Genomic DNA, 17,059 nt, shown 5'->3' on the forward strand with positions numbered 1-17,059 from the left:
ATGTGAGTTTGAGTGTGTGTGTGTGTGTGTGTGTGTGTGTGTGTGTGTGTGTGTGTGTGTGTGTGTGTGTGTGTGTGTGTGTGTGTGCTTATTTGTACGTGAACTTTGCTCTTCTGTCTTCCTGAGTGGTAAACTTCTCAATAACGTTGGTCTTGTTTTTTAATAAAGCCGTGCTTGACTCAGGGAAATAAAACTAATCTGAATGTGTTAAAGTCAGGAAAGTTCTGTATCAGGTTTTTCTCCATGCAGAGCATAGCCAGTGCGTTAAGGCGGTCTTGTGCCATGGTGTTCCTTAGGAAAGTTTTTATCCTCTTTAAAGTAGAGAAGCACCTCTCTGTTTCTGCTGTGGTCATCAGTGTGGTGATGAGAATCTTTAGAAGACGAAAGTCTCACTGACAGAGCTTCATGTTCTCTTCTCATGAACGTTTCACTGACATCATCATTATGAAACTAGCGTGTTTCTCTAAAAAGCTCCACCTCTTACACTATATCTGAGAGGAAACAGGAAACAGGAAGTGAGTGTTCGGCTGTGACTGAAAGGAGGCAGACAGACGGTGGGACTTAAACTGAGGGAGGACAGTTACAGCAGGGAGCACTGAAGTCCTGAAGCAGTGAAATAATTCAACTTCAACCTGCTGCTGACTGAAAAACACCAAAGTTAAAGTAAGTGAAGAAACTTTGTACAGCAGGGAGGGAACCACAACTGACTTCCTGTTTTAACGTCTAGCATGTGGTTTTCAGCTTCACTCAGAGACTAAATGACTCATCGTTAACACGTCATATATTGTTAATATATCATCAATATATCATTAATACATTGTTAAATGTGTAATCTGACTGGAATCAGACAGTTTTGTGTTTGAATCGTTTGTCTCAACTCTGTGACATCATCATTAAGTCGGTTTCCTCTCTCTCTGGAGGTTCCTATCGTCCAAGTTTAAAGCTGAGAGACAGCAGCTCTGCTCGGACCGCTCACACAGCGACACACGGTGAGTCCTGCAGCTACATGAATCAGCTGTTTATACACCTGCATGTATATATACTGTGTGTGAGTTCATGTGTTACTGCAGCAGCTGTGTGTTTGTTCTCTCTGTGCTTTAAATGAGAAGTCCTGTTATACATCACCAGAAACTAGAACATTAGTTTAAGTTTATTTTTTTCAGCCTTTTCTGTTTTACTGCATATATGAACTTTTTTTACTGAATGCAAACAACAATACATACATTGTATAAGTATATATGAGTGTAAGTGAGTTACTGAGTGTGTGTGTGTGTGTGTGTGTGTGTGTGTGTGTGTGTGAAGTTATAAGATACAGATTAATTATAAATTAATCTAATCATTGAAATGAGCAGGTCCAGTGAAAACACACACACAGATCATTTGTTGTTAACGATCTCAAATCACTTGTTAGCCCAAATTGTGAGATGGCTCCTTTTTACACTGTGAGACTATTTGTAAATGATAATTTTTTGGGGGATGAAATGAAGATGGGAAAAAAAATCCCTTTACATCAGTGAAGTTAGTAGAGGAGGGAGGGGAGCCATGACTGACTGTACTTTCTCTCTGCTGTGTTTTCAGCTTCACTCAGAGACTAAATGGCTTCCAGATCAGAGGAGGATCTCTGCTGTCCGGTCTGTCATGAGGTCTTTAGAGATCCTGTTATTCTGTCATGTAGCCACAGCTTCTGTAAAGACTGTCTGAAGAGCTGGTGGAGAGAGAAACCAACACATGAGTGTCCAGTTTGTAAGAGAAGAACCTCAAAGGCTGAACCACCTCTTAACCTGGCGTTAAAGAACCTGTGTGAGTCCTTCTCAGAGTGCAGACTGCAGAGACCTTCAGAGGCTCTCTGCAGTCTGCACTCTGAGAAACTCAAACTCTTCTGTCTGGACCATCAGCAGCCAGTGTGTGTCGTCTGCAGAGATTCAGAAAAACACACCAACCACAGATTCAGACCCATCGATGAAGCTGCACCACAACACAAGAAGGAACTTGAGGAAACTCTGAAGCCCTTAAAGGAGAAGTTAAAGGTTTGTGAAGAAGTTAAAGTGAAGTTTGATCAAACAGCAGAACACATTAAGGTCCAGGCCCAACACACAGAGAGGCAGATTAAGGAGCAGTTTAAGAAGCTTCACCAGTTTCTAGAAGAGGAAGAGGAGGCCAGGATGGCTGCTCTGAGGAAGGAAGAGGAGCAGAAGAGTCAGATGATGAAGGAGAAGATGGAGGCTCTGAGCAGAGAGATAGCAGCTCTTTCACACACAGTCAGAGCCACAGAGGAGGAGCTGAGAGCTGAAGACGTCTCATTCCTGAACAACTACAAGGCTGCAGTGGAAAGAGTCCAGCGCTGCTCCCTGCTGGATGATCCACAGCTGCCCTCAGGAGCTCTGATAGACCAGGCCAAACATCTGGGCAACCTGGCCTTCAACATCTGGAACAACATGAAGGAGATGGTCTCCTACACTCCTGTCATTATGGATCCAAACACTGCTGGTCCAGAACTCATCCTGTCTGAAGATCTGACCAGTGTGAGATATGAAGAAGAGAAACAGCAGCTTCCTGATAATCCAGAGAGGTTTGATGATTATCCTATTGTCCTGGGCTCTGAGGGCTTTAACTCAGGGACTCACAGCTGGGATGTCGAGGTTGGAGACAGTAAAGACTGGGAACTGGGTGTGTCATCAGAGTCTGTTCAGAGGAAGGGAATCATACAGTCTGGATTATGGATAATATGGTTCAATATTGATAAATACTCAGCATGCTCACCATCAGCTCCCCTCACTGATCTCCGAGTGAAGAAGAAGCTCCAGAGGATCAGAGTGAATCTGGACTGGAACAGAGGAAATCTGTCGTTCTCTGATCCTGATACTAACACACACATACACACCTTCACACACACTTTCACTGACACACTATTTCCATACATTTACTCTATGGATGAACCCCCACTGAAGATTTCTCCACTGAAGGTCTCTGTGATAGTGAGATGATGATGATTTTATTTAGTTGAAGGGAAGTTGAAGCAGCTTAAGAACAGAGACCAATGAGCAGGACCTTCATCACAGTTAACCTGATGTTGTGTTGGTCTTTTATTTCTTAAACTTTAACACATTTGTAGGTGACATGTTGTTACAGTCTGACTTTAGTTCTGTTTATTCAACTCAAACCTTTTGTTAAACACTTCTGTAAATACTTTTCTCTTCTTTGGGGGAATAAAATCCTCTTTGTTGGAAAACTACCTTGTGTCTGTCAGTTCAGTCAGAAACACACATGATGGAACTTCATAATAACTCACATTGACTCAAATACAAACAGACACATGAAGCATCATGAATATTAGCTGCACCACATCTTTACATTACACATCATTATGTCTCCCTCATGGAAACATCACTGTTTCCAACCTGGACTAATGAAAACCAGGACTTAGATACAAACTGGACCGATGAAAACCAGGACTTACATACAAACTGGACTAATGAAACAAGGAATAGGTGGAGAGACACAAGAGCAGGCTGGGAGCTGATTGGCTAACGAGGCTAATGCAGGGCAGGTGAAGAAGGAAACACAGCGAACACGAAACACAATATAACCACACACACACACACAAATAAAATGCTAACAAAATATTAACGATATCAAAAAACTAAATTATCAATAAAAGAAATAAAACAAGTCATCCCTACTAGGGGTGCAACGAATCAAAAAACTCACGGTTCGGATCGTTCCTCGGATCAGCCAAAAAATGTTCTACATGTTGTACACTGAGGACAATAAATCACAACGGGCCATAGTTTGCTTATTGAAAAGGGAACTGTTGCAGACTTTTACCCAGAGCGTGTTAAGTAGCTCTGTCCCTGGAACTAGCAGGAATGGTTACAGCTGTGTGTGGACTGAACATGCGCACATTTTTTTTTTTTTTTTTCATAAATCAATCCGCGTATCATGCGTGTGCCGAACCGAAATAGATGGTCCGAACGGATCACGGACCAATGATGATCCGTTGCAGGCCTAATCCCTAATGTACTGTTCACTACCGGAACCAGCCGAGCTGAAGAATCTCTGGTGCAGATGATGATGATTACGAGGATGATGAGGATGAAGATGACGAAGAGGATGATGAGGAGGACGAGGAGCTAGCCTTGTAACCACAAAGCCAAAAAATAATAATAATCACTACACAAACCAAATCAGGAGAGCCTTTCGGCTCAGCTCCCTCTTCACCACGACGGATCTGTGCAGAGTCCACATCCTTCCCTCACTCGTGAACAAGACCCCGAGGTACTTGAACTCCTCCACTTGGGGCAGGATCTCATCCCCGACCCGGAGAGTGCACTCCACCCTTTTCTAGCTGACGATCATGGAGTTGGATTTGGAGGTGCTGATTCTCATCCCGGCCGCTTCACACTCGGCAGCGAACCGATCCAGTGAGAGTTGGAGGTCACGGTCTGATGAAGCCAACAGGACCACATCATCTGCAAAAGGCAGTGACCCAATCCTGTCACCAAACCGGACCCCCTCAACACCCTGGCTGTGCCTAGAAATCCTGTCCATAAAGATTATGAACAGGATCGGTGACAAAGGGCAGCCCTGGCGGAGTCCAACCCTCACTGGAAACAAGTCCGACTTATTGCCGGCAATGCGGACCAAGCTCTGACACCAGTCATACAGGGAACAGATGGCCCTTATCAGGGGGTCCGATACCCCGTATTCCCGGAGAACCCCCCACAGGATTCCCCAAGGGACATGGTCGAATGCCTTCTGCAAGTCCACAACAGACATGTGGGCTTGTTGGGCAAACTCCCATGCACCCTCAAGGATCCTGCAGAGGGTGTAGAGCTGGTCCATAGTTCCACAGCCTGGACGAAAACCACACTTCTCCTCCTGAATCCAGGTTCGACTATCCAACGAACCCTCCATGGTGTTCATTATGGACAATCCGTGATGAGAACAGAAGTCTATATCTATATCTAGTCGGAACTTCTCAACCTTGCGCATCAGCTCAGGCTCCTTCCCCACCAGAGAGGTGACGTTCGTCCTTAGAGTTAGCTTCTGCAGCAAAGGATCGGACCCCCAAAGTCCCCGCCTTCAGCTGCCACCCAGCTTGCACTGCACCCGACCCCTTTGGCCCTTCCTACAGGTGGTGAGCACACGTCACCTCTTCGGGCTGTGCCCGGCCGGTCCCTGGTTACTATGTTACTATGAGCTATGTTTTGTCTGGTCCCTCCCTCTGGACTTGTTTGCCATGGGAGACTCTACCAGGGGCATAAAGCCCCCGACAACTCCTGGGGTCATTGGGACACGCAAACCCCTCCACCACGATAAGGTGGGGAAATCCCTGAGTTAAATCAGATGAGATTTTATTGTTGTAGCACCAACAGTGTGGTGGGGGCGGCTGTGGACAGGAGGTAGAGCGGTCGTCCTCCAATTGGAAGATTGGTGGTTCAATTCCCGGCTCCTCCAGTCCATATGTCGATGTGTCCTTGGGCAAGACACTTAACCCCAAATTGCTCCCGTTGCTGTGACAACGGTGTGTGGATGTGAATGAATGGTTAGATTCCCCTGATGAGCAGGTTGGCACCCTGCGTGGTAGCCCCTGCCATCAGTGTATGAATGTGTGTGAAAGGGTGAATGATGTTGTGATGTAAAGCGCTTTGAGTGGTCGCACAGACTAGAAAGGCGCTATATAAGTACAGTCCATTTACAAACTCCTCCTCAGTGTCAAATCAGCTGAGTCAGCACCTCATTTTAAAAAGCCTGTACAGACATTTCTATAATATTGTATAGTTTCTGTTTTTTGTTGTCCATCTATTTATGCTTCATTATCATGTTTACTGTGTTTTTGTTATGTTATTGTGTTAATATTGTACTGTGTGAAGCACCTTGTTGAGTTGAGATGATCTTGTCACAGTACAGTAAGATAGGTGTGTTGAAGGGATTTCAGTGAGCTCAAGGCAAACTGGGTATATCTGTCCAGCAAGAGTATTTATTCTCTCCCGCTGACAGAGCTTCCTGTTCTCTTTTCATGACAGTTATGCTGATGTAACTTATTTTTTTGTACTGACTATTTCTGGACAGACAGCTTAGAGTCAATTTATGTTTCTTCTAGTTTAGTATTTACAGTGTATATGTGGGGGTTTTATCTTGGAGGGGTGGAGCAGAAGTGTGTATGTTTTTGTGTGCTGCAATTGACGAAAAAGGAGAAGTGAAGAAGAGTAATAAAGGAGTGCACGTCCTGTTCAACAGCGGAGCTTCCGTGTTTTTATTTTATAGTCTGTCTATAGGCGTCCATACGCTCACTTTCACTGACATCATCATTATGAAACCAATGTGTTTCTCTAAAAAGCTCCACCTCTTACACTATATCTGAGAGGAAACAGGAAACAGGAAGTCAGTGTTCGGCTGTGACTGAAAGGAGGCAGACAGACGGTGGGACTTAAACTGAGGGAGGACAGTTACAGCAGGGAGCACTGAAGTCCTGAAGCAGTGAAATAATTTAACTTCAACCTGCTGCTGACTGAAAAAACACCAAAGTTAAAGTAAGTGAAGAAACTTTGTACAGCAGGGAGGGAACCACAACTGACTTCCTGTTTTAACGTCCAGCATGTGGTTTTCAGCTTCACTCAGAGACTAAATGACTCATCATTAACACGTCATATATTGTTAATATATCATCAATATATCATTAATACATTGTTAAATGTGTAATCTGACTGGAATCAGACAGTTTTGTGTTTGAATCATTTGTCTCAACTCTGTGACATCATCATTAAGTCGGTTTCCTCTCTCTCTGGAGGTTCCTATCGTCCAAGTTTAAAGCTGAGAGACAGCAGCTCTGCTCGGACCGCTCACACAGCGACACACGGTGAGTCCTGCAGCTTCATGAATCAGCTGTTTATACACCTGCATGTATATATACTGTGTGTGAGTTCATGTGGTACTGCAGCAGCTGTGTGTTTGTTCTCTCTGTGCTTTAAATGAGAAGTCCTGTTATACTTCACCAGTAACTAGAACATTAGTTTAAGCTTATTTTGTTCAGCCTTTCCTGTTTTACTGCATATACAACCCCTGGCAAAAAGTATGGAATCACCAGTCTTGAAAGAGCACTCATTCAGACATTTTATTCTGTAGAACAAACTCAGATCAAAAACATGATACAATAATAAGGTCATTCCAAAGTGCAACTTGTTGGCTTTCAGAAACACTCAAAGAAATGAAGAAAAAACATTGTGGAAGTCAGTAAATGTTACTTTTATTGACCAAGCACAGGGAAAAAAATATGGAATCACTCAATTCTGAGGAAAAAAATATGGAATCATGAAAAACAGACCAAAAAAATAACATTCAAAATACATCACTAGTATTTAGTTGCACCACCTTTGGCTTTTATAACGGCTTGCAGTCTCTGAGGCATGGACTTGATGAGTGACAAACAGTATTCTTCATCAATTTGGTGCCAACTCTCTTTGATCGCAGTTGCCAGATCAGCTTTGCAGGTCGGAGCCTTCATGTGGACCATTTTTTTCAATTTCCACCACAGGTTTTCAATTGGGTTGAGATCTGGACTATTTGCAGGCCATGACATCGACTGAATGTGTCTTTCTCCAAGGAATGCCTTCACTGTTTTTGCCCTATGGCACGATGCATTGTCATCTTGGAAAATGATTTCATCATCCCCAAATATCTGTTCAATTGAAGGGATGAGAAAACTGTCCAAAATGTCAATGTAAACTTGTGCATTGATTGAAGACTTAACCACAGTGATCTCCCCAGTGCCTTTGCCTGACATGCAGCCCCATATCATCAAGGACTGTGGAAATTTGGTTGTTTTCTTCAGGCAGTCCTCTTCATAAATCTCATTGGAACGGCACCAAACAAAAGTTCCAGCATCATCACCGTGTCCAATGCAGATTCTTGACTCATCACTGAAGATTACTTTCATCCAGTCATCCACAGTCCATGATTGCCTCTCCTTAGCCCATTGCAGTCTTGTTCTTTTCTGTTTAGGTGTCAATAATGGTTTTCTTTTTGCTTTCCTGTAAGAAAATCCCATTTCTTTCAGGCGATTTCTTACGGTTCGGTCACACACATTGGCTCCAGCTTCCTCCCATTTATGCTTCATCTGTTTAGTTGTACTTTTTCGGTTTTCAAGACAAATGGCCTTCAGTTCTTTGTCTTGACGCTTTGATGTCTTTCTTGGCCTACCAGTACGCTTGGCTTTAACAACCATTCCATGCTGTTTGTATTTGGTCCATATCTTGGATACAGCTGACTGTGAACAGCCCACATCTTTAGCAACCATGCGTGAAGAGTTACCTTCTTCGAGAAGTTTCACAATCCTCTCTTTGGTTTCAAGAGACATTTCTCTTATTGGAGCCATGGTTCTTGCCACTCCACTTGGTCCAGCAGCCCTCCAAGGTGTGATGACTGCACTGTTTTTAACTGCAGACTAACGAGCAGATCCAATCTGAGGCAGGTGTCCATTTAGGGAAAGAAAATTGACTGGGTGTGTCCTTATTTTCTACCTCCAATTTGAGTGATTCCATATTTTTTTCCTCAGAATTGAGTGATTCCATATTTTTTTCCCTGTGCTTGGTCAATAAAAGTAACATTTACTGACTTCCACAATGTTTTTTCTTCATTTCTTTGAGTGTTTCTGAAAGCCAACAAGTTGCACTTTGGAATGACCTTATTATTGTATCATGTTTTTGATCTGAGTTTGTTCTACAGAATAAAATGTCTGAATGAGTGCTCTTTCAAGACTGGTGATTCCATACTTTTTGCCAGGGGTTGTATGAACTTTTTACTGAATGCAAACAACAATACATACATTATATAAGTATATATGAGTTTGAGTCTAAGTGAGTTACTGTGTGTGTGTGTGTGTGTGTGTGTGTGTTATTTGGCTCAAATAGTTTCACACAATCAATGATCTCAGACAAAATATGTCTGTTCTGTGCAGCTATGCTTGTCCTGATAAATGTTTTACTTCTCTAACTCCTGTTACAGTCCATGTGGTATCTGTCTCTGGAGTTTTAAAAAGTAAACACAGGAAGCAGAATACTGCATTTGCAAAACTACATTACTACATTAGCCAAGCCTTCCTGACATACCTGTTCAAAGAGAAGCTCCTCTGGCACACCTTACCTTTCTCCTGTTTCTGCTGTTAAATTCAGACCAGGTTTGTCAGGTCAGAAGGTTTTCCTCTAAAGTTCTCCTTCCCAATGGGTTTAGCCAGAGAGATTGTACAGATGCTGCACTGCTGGTGCGACTTTTCTAGTTCTCTAGGAAAGAGGGGTTCCAAACACATTCACCTGTAGAATAAGCAGTAAGCTGTAATTATTTACTTTAAACGATTATTTTGGGGGGTAAAATAAAAAATCATCAGTGAAGTTAGTAGAGGAGGGAGGGGAGCCTTGACTGACGGTACTTTCTGTCTGCTGTGTTTTCAGCTTCACTCAGAGACTAAATGGCTTCCAGATCAGAGGAGGATCTCTGCTGTCCGGTCTGTCGTGAGGTCTTTAGAAATCCTGTTGTTCTGTCATGTAGCCACAGCTTCTGTAAAGACTGTCTGAAGAGCTGGTGGAGAGAGAAACCAGCACATGAGTGTCCAGTTTGTAAGAGAAGATCTTCAAGGAATGAACCACCTATTTGTCTGGCGTTAAAAAACCTGTGTGAGTCCTTCTTACAGGACAGAGATCAGAGAGCTTCAGAGACTCTCTGCAGTCTGCACTCTGAGAAACTCAAACTCTTCTGTCTGGACCATCAGCAGCCAGTGTGTCTCGTCTGCAGAGATTCAGAAAAACACACCAACCACAGATTCAGACCCATCGATGAAGCTGCACAACAACACAAGAAGGAACTTGAGGAAACTCTGAAGCCCTTAAAGGAGAAGTTAAAGGTTTGTGAAGAAGTTAAAGTGAAGTTTGATCAAACAGCAAAACACATTAAGGTCCAGGCCCAACACACAGAGAGGCAGATTAAGGAGCAGTTTAAGAAGCTTCACCAGTTTCTAGAAGAGGAAGAGGAGGCCAGGATGGCTGCTCTGAGGGAGGAAGAGGAGCAGAAGAGTCAGATGATGAAGGAGAAGATGGAGGCTCTGAGCAGAGAGATAGCAGCTCTTTCACACACAGTCAGAGCCACAGAGGAGGAGCTGAGAGCTGAAGACGTCTCATTCCTGAACAACTACAAGGCTGCAGTGGAAAGAGTCCAGCGCTGCCCCCTGCTGGATGATCCACAGCTGCCCTCAGGAGCTCTGATAGACCAGGCCAAACACCTGGGCAACCTGGCCTTCAACATCTGGAACAACATGAAGGAGATGGTCTCCTACACTCCTGTCATTCTGGATCCAAACACTGCTCATCTAGAACTCATCCTGTCTGAAGATCTGACCAGTGTGAGATGTGGAGGAGAGACACAGCAGCTTCCTGATAATCCAGAGAGGTTTGATTTATTTAAGTCTGTCCTGGGTTCTGAGGGCTTTAACTCAGGGACTCACAGCTGGGATGTCGAGGTTGGAGACAGTAAATACTGGTCAATGGGTGTGTTATCAGAGTCTGTTCAGAGGAAGAGAAGCATACAGTCTGGATTATGGAGAATAGAGTTCTATCCTAATAAATACTCAGCATATTCACCACCAGCTCCCCTCACTGATCTCCGAGTGAAGAAGAAGCTCCAGAGGATCAGAGTGAATCTGGACTGGAACAGAGGAAATCTGTCGTTCTCTGATCCTGATACTAACACACACATACACACCTTCACACACACTTTCACTGACACACTGTTTCCATTCATTCTCACTGGGAATAAACTCCCACTGAAGATTTCTCCACTGAAGGTCTCTGTGACAGTGAATCGATGATGATGATGAAAACCAAGACTTAAAGTCTGTTTAAAGTAAGAATTAATATGTGTTCTGAGTTTGACATACCACAGAAAAGTGTGTTCTTAACCACCCTGCCAAATTTGAATGATTAAAAAAATCGCCAAATATATGAAATTAGGCTTCAAAGTTGTATACAAATCAGCCTCTTTCTCTGCTCCCAAACGCTGTGGTGATTAGCGTCAGGTCCGTCTCCCTCAGTAACCATCTCAGCAGACAGCAGCTTTTTGTCCATGTGGAACCATCGTAGCTCAACTCTGCTCCACATATTTCACACCTGACAACATTATCCTTTACTTTCTGGAAGCTTTTAACCACAGACTGTATAAAAGAAATGGACGTAACATCCGTGACGTCACCCATTGGTTTGTGGACTGCTGCTCGGAAGCCAATAGTTTCGAATCTGGGCAGCGGCCATCTTGAAAATTTCAGGTGCATGCTGGGAAAAATAAAAACACAGATTCTACTTATATGGGCATGAGGCGTAGCTATGGGCGGAGCGGGGAGGTTGCTATGGTTACGAGGGGCTGGATCTCGATGATGTTGGTCAATCAACCTGTCAATCAGGACGTAGCCACGCCCTAATGCATACCCTGCTTTATCATCACATATGAAATCAGAGAGGCCAAAATGTCCCAAATGAACATCATACTGCATTGAAGAAGGCTTTAAACTAGCGATTGAGACCATAAACACATTTTGAAAACGTTTACTGAGGTTAGAAATCAAGTGAGAAGTTGGTGAATTCTCCATTGACTTGTATAGAGACGGTCGCCCCCTGGTGGCCTTTTGATAGAATGCAACTCTAAGTTACTTCCTGGTTGGTTTGTCTCCATCATGTTCTCTCCAGTCAGCTAGCTAGCAGGATAACTTACTACCGAGTCAAAGTAGCCGAGGGCAGCAGTAAAACTTCACTGTGTTTCAGGTTCTACTTCTACACAAGGTGGAAGTAGTTTACAGAAGCTCCTCCTAGTGGCTGAAAGTGAACATTGCTCTCCAGTAGCTGTTAAAGTCCGTGTAAGTAAGAATAAATATGTTCTGAGTTTGACACACCACCTGCCAAATTTGAATGATAAAAAAAAAATTATAAAATAAAATGAAGTCACGGCAGTTTAACGCAGCGTTGCTATGACGACCCCGCCCACGTTGAGTAGGTACTTCTTTGTAATGGAAAAGGTCGTTCCTGGAACCGAGCCGAGTCGAGTCGAGTCGAGTCGTGGCGAGTCGTGCTGGAACTGTGTAGTGGAAAAGTACTAATAGTCTAAAAGTGTCTATATGTATGATATCACATTTATTATATTATATCCATAATCTTTACACTGATGCACTTATTTTAAAATGCTGTGTTTTACTTGATTTGACATATATATGATATTTATTCTATGTTTTTGATACTTTTACTATTTTAAATTATTACTATTTTTTATTTTCCATCTTATATTACATCATTGTTTTAAGCCCTTTTAACCCTTAAACAGACCTTACTAGTTATGTCATTTGCACCTCAAGTAAGGAAGGAATGAAGGAAAGAAGGAAGGAAGGAAAGGACGGAAGAAGGAAGGAAAGGAGGAAGGAAGGGAAGCAAGGGAGGAAGAAGGAAGGAAAGGAAGGAGGAAGGAAGGAAGGAAGGTAGGAAGGAAAGGAGGGAATAAGGAAGGAAAGGAGGGAGGAAGGGAAGCAAGGGAGGAAGAAGGAAGGGAAGGAGGGAGGAAGGAAGGAAGGAAGGAAGGAAAGGAAGGAAAGGAGGGAGGAAGGGAAGGAAGGAAGGAAGGACAGATGAAGGAAGGAAGGAAGGAAGGACAGATGAAGGAAGGAAGAAAGGACAGAAGGAGGGAACATTTACCCTAACAGCTGAACTTAGATCTGAGGAAGGAAGGAAGGACGGACAAAGGAAGGAAGGAAGGAAGGAAGGAAGGAAGGAAGGAAGGACGGACGGACAGAGGAAGGACCCGGGAGGACAACAGGAAGGTTAAAGAGAGAATTTTAATTTACTTTGTTTTAATGCACTTTAACTTGCATTTCTTGTATGAAAGATGCTATACTAATAAAACTGTTATTGTTATTATTATATTTCTTTTGTGTAATTATTATAAGTTTGATTGATTGATTGCTGACAGCATTTATTAATACACTCACTAAGTGAACTCTTTGTTGTTCGGCTGTTTTATTCCCTTAAATAACTTTAAAATTAAAAGGACTTCTCATTTTTCATCAGTGCATGTTTGTCGTTGGTCATAAACATACTGAACGTTACTTCCCTCCTTCTTTCCTTCCCTCCTTCCTCCGTCCTTTCCTTCCTTCCTTTCTCCCTCCCTCCTTCTTCTTTCCTCCATCCTTCCTTCCTTCTTTCCTTTGTCTCTCCTTTCCTCCCTTCCTTCCTTCCGTCTGTACTTCCTCCATCCCCCTTTCTTCCCTCCTTCTTTCTTTCCCTCCTTCCTCCGTCCTTTCCTTCTTTCCTTCCTTTCTCCCTCCCTCCTTCTTTCCTCCATCCTTCCTCCCTTCCTTCCTCCCTCCTTTCCTTCCATCTTCCTCCCTTCATTTCATTTCCTCTCTCTTCTTTCCTTCCCTCCTACCTTCTTTCCATCAACCTTCCTTTCCTTCCTTCTTTCTTCTTTCCTTTCCTCCCTTCCTTCCTTCCCACCTTCTTCCTTCTTTCCTTTCCTCCCTTCCTTCCTTCCCACCTTCCTCCCTCCCTTCTTTCCTTCCTTTTTCTTTCCTCCCTCCCTTCCTTCCTTTCTTGACTCTAATTATTATAAGTTTGATTGATTGCTGACAGCATTTAGCACACTAACTGAAATATTTGTTTTATTCCCGTAAGTAACTTTAAAAGGACTTTTCATTTTTCATCAGTGCTTCTTTGTCGTTGGTCATAAACATACTGAACGTTCTTTACTTGCACGTTAAATTCTTGTGGAAGCGTTTATATTTCACTGGACCCACTTACTGTCACGTCTACTCTCCAGTGTGTCTGAATGACATTTCCTCAGTGACCTTGTTAGCGAGACAGCGTAGGATGAAGCTCCCTCCTCCTCCTCCTCCTCCTCCTCCTCCTCCTCTCAGTCAGACAGTCCTTCAGGTCAGACGGCTGTAATTGGCCCATTGATTGGTGACATGTCTGATGCAAACCGCTGCGTTGCGGACAAACAAGTGAAGTGACAGGCGGTCGAGATGATGCATACCTGTGTCAACCTTTAGGGTAGAAACAGCGTCGACGGACACAAGAGCAAATAGACGTCGTGAGAGGAAGAAACAGAGAGGAAGACAAGTGATGAAAATGACAGTGACAAATGAAAGACGAGAGACCTCGGGAAGAATATTTGCTCCTTTTGGTGAGAACGTATTTGGAATATCAATGAAGACAATACAGAAAACACTTCATTTAACCCTCCTGTTGTCCTCAGGTCAAGGAAGGAAGGAAGGAAGGAAGGAAGGAAGGAAGGAAGGGAGTAAGGGAGTAAGGAGGGAGGGAAGAAAAGAGGAAGGAAGGAAAGAAGGTTAAAAGGAAGGAAGGAAAGCAGTAAGGAGGGAGGAAAAGAGGAAGGGTGGAAGGAAAGGAGGAAGGAAGGAAGGAAGGAGGGAGGGATGAAGGAAAAGAGGAAGGGAGGAAAGAAAGAAGGAAGGAAAGAAGTAAGGAGGGATTGAGGAAAAACAGGAAGGAAGGAAGGAGAGAAGGAAGGAAAGAGGGAAGGAGGGGAAGAACGAAGGAAAAATTAAAGAAAGAGGAAGGAAGGAAGGAAGGAACAGTCAAAAAAGACGGGGTCAATTTGACCCGGGAGGACGACAGGAAGGTTAACTGATCATCTTTACTTATTTTACCTCCCATTATTTAAATATGATGACAATTCTTACTGTTAAAGGTTTTTTTTTATAAAGCACATTGAGTTGCCCCTCAGTATCATAATGTAAGATGATATCCTCTATACTCTACTACTGATTGTATGTATGCAATTACAGAGATAAGATTCTTTTTTTAAATCCAAGGTTAGGTTAATTCAGAGTATTGCAGCATCAACCTAAAGTGAAATATTCAGTGGTGGAAGAAGTACTCAAAGTACCGCAATGTAAAAAAAAAAAAAAAAAACTCTATTACAAGTAAAAGTCCTGCATTCAAAATCAACTATAACTTTACTTCATTGAGGTAAAAAGAAAATCAGGCTGTAACTATATTAAATACATTCATATATATTACATTCATCATATATATTCATGTACATTACTAATAACGATGAATCAGCACAGAATAACTTTATCATTTATTTGATCTTCAGGACAAATCTGAGATCATTAAAACACAAAGTTCTGCTGCATAAATCTGGATTCATTAATTGTGTTTTTGTGAGACATTGGATTTTACATCTTTGGGGGTTTTATGTATTTAAAAGAAAACAACACACAGATGTTTAGACAGTAATTTAGAAGTTTGTTTTATTTCATTTGAAAATCAACTAAAGCTGTTAAATTGATGTAGTGGAGCTGAAAATACAACATGTCTCAAAATACTCAGATAAAGTACAGATGCTTCAAAAACTGTACTGAAGTAAAGTGCTTGAGTAAATAGTTTCTACTTTCTACTGCTGGAAATATGTCTGCCGTGCCTGAAGGAATATGTCTGCAGCTGAATAAAAACAGCACTGACTTCCTCTGATGAGCATCAACACAAACAGGAATAAATCATCTCTGCAATCTGTTCCTGAAGCACCACAATCAGACGTGGCTTCACACTCAGAGGACGAGATTCAGCAGCTTCAACGCAGACAAAAGATCCAGTGATGAGATTTCATACAAAAACATTTCCTGCTGCATCACAACAGGTTCGAGGACATGTTGTGTCTCTGAGATGCTGCAGACTGCTGATGATGAGGTACCAACATGTTTTATTAATCACCATTTATCACCTGGTATGTAAAGTAAGTCATTAAAATAACACAGTAACGCACAGGTTTATTCAAGGACTCCACAGAATAATTAATTCAGATTACAATCATAACACGAGACAATTGTGTTCGTCACATCAGAGACAATAAAATGGAGCTAGTCAGTCACACACTGATAAACTGGTGTCTGTTCCTTTCTGCTCCACAGGTCATAAAACATGGTGTAAAACTACTCAGAGTGGGTCATCATGCTGCAGAGATGTTAGAGAAGCTTTCAGCTAGATATCAATGAGCTGCTCCAGATGTTGACGTACTAGTTTGGTGATTAGCGTCAGGTCCGTCTCCCTCAGTAATCGTCACAGCAGACAGCAGCTTTTTGTCCATGTGAAGCCACCGTAGCTCAACTCTGCTCCACATATTTCACTCCTGACAACATTATCCTTTACTTTCTGGAAGCTTTTAAACCACGCTGGACTTTAGTGTGTCTTCGTCTGCATCATGTTCCCTCCAGTCAGCTAGCTAGCAGGCTAACTTACTACCAGTCAGCTAGCTAGCAGGCAAACTTACTACCAGTCAGCTAGCTCGCAGGATAACTTACTACCAGTCAGCTAGCTAGCAGGATAACTTACTATCAGTCAGCTAGCTAGCAGGCTAACTTACTACCAGTCAGCTAGCTAGCAGGCTAACTTACTACCGAGTCAACTAGCTGGCAGGCTAACTTACTACCAGTCAGCTAGCTGGCAGGCTAACTTACTACCAGTCAGCTAGCTCGCAGGCTAACTTACTACCGAGTCAACTAGCTAGCAGGATAACTTACTACCAGTCAGCTAGCTAGCAGGCAAACTTACTACCGAGTCAAAGTAGCCGAGGGCAGCAGGAAACATTCACTCTGTGTTTCAGGTTCTACTTCAACACAAGAAGCTTAGAGCTCCTCCTAGTGGCTGAAAGTAGCTGTTAATGAACCTGAATACTAGACTACACAGCTCAATGAGTCAATAAAGTCTTCAAATTAAAAAACACACCAAAAAAATGACCAGTGTTGGTCCATGACACATCCTTTAAGGTTTAAGAATATATTAAATATGTCCACAAGAATGTCAGCTACAAAACAAACTTTTTCCCACATCTTGAGTTTGGAAACTGTGAGAGAAAAGATATCACGAGTAACTGATGAAACACTTCTACATTTCAGTGTGAAGGGTGTGAGTCATTCAGGTGACCGCGTCGATGTGTCGTGACACAGAAACAGCGGAGCGCTTTGATCAGACCTGCTGAGGGTGGGACACCGACGCTGCCAGGAAAGACTGTG

General features: G+C 42.8%; 2 protein-coding genes across 2 annotated transcripts; both read left to right on the top strand.

Annotated features, from left to right (window-relative positions):
• Window positions 1-1,574: 1,574 nt before the first annotated feature.
• Window positions 1,575-2,984, top strand: LOC128355420 (nuclear factor 7, ovary-like). The gene has a single exon (XM_053315659.1). It carries the CDS (start codon window positions 1,596-1,598, stop codon window positions 2,982-2,984), a length of 1,389 nt encoding a protein of 462 aa, XP_053171634.1. The 5' UTR covers window positions 1,575-1,595.
• A 3,821-nt stretch (window positions 2,985-6,805) lies between these two features.
• Window positions 6,806-10,855, top strand: LOC128355645 (zinc-binding protein A33-like). Its single transcript, XM_053315968.1, has 2 exons — window positions 6,806-6,859; window positions 9,447-10,855. The coding sequence occupies exon 2, from the start codon at window positions 9,464-9,466 to the stop codon at window positions 10,853-10,855; it is 1,392 nt and encodes a 463-aa protein (XP_053171943.1). The 5' UTR covers window positions 6,806-6,859; window positions 9,447-9,463.
• Window positions 10,856-17,059: the final 6,204 nt, after the last annotated feature.

Source organism: Scomber japonicus, chromosome 3 (genome assembly GCF_027409825.1).
Source record: "Scomber japonicus isolate fScoJap1 chromosome 3, fScoJap1.pri, whole genome shotgun sequence".
Taxonomy (NCBI): domain Eukaryota; kingdom Metazoa; phylum Chordata; class Actinopteri; order Scombriformes; family Scombridae; genus Scomber; species Scomber japonicus.

Bases quoted from the DNA above. Each gene is read 5' to 3' on its own strand.
- LOC128355645 (XM_053315968.1), top strand. From the start codon at position 9,464: ATGGCTTCCAGATCAGAGGAGGATCTCTGCTGTCCGGTCTGTCGTGAG.
- LOC128355420 (XM_053315659.1), top strand. From the start codon at position 1,596: ATGGCTTCCAGATCAGAGGAGGATCTCTGCTGTCCGGTCTGTCATGAG.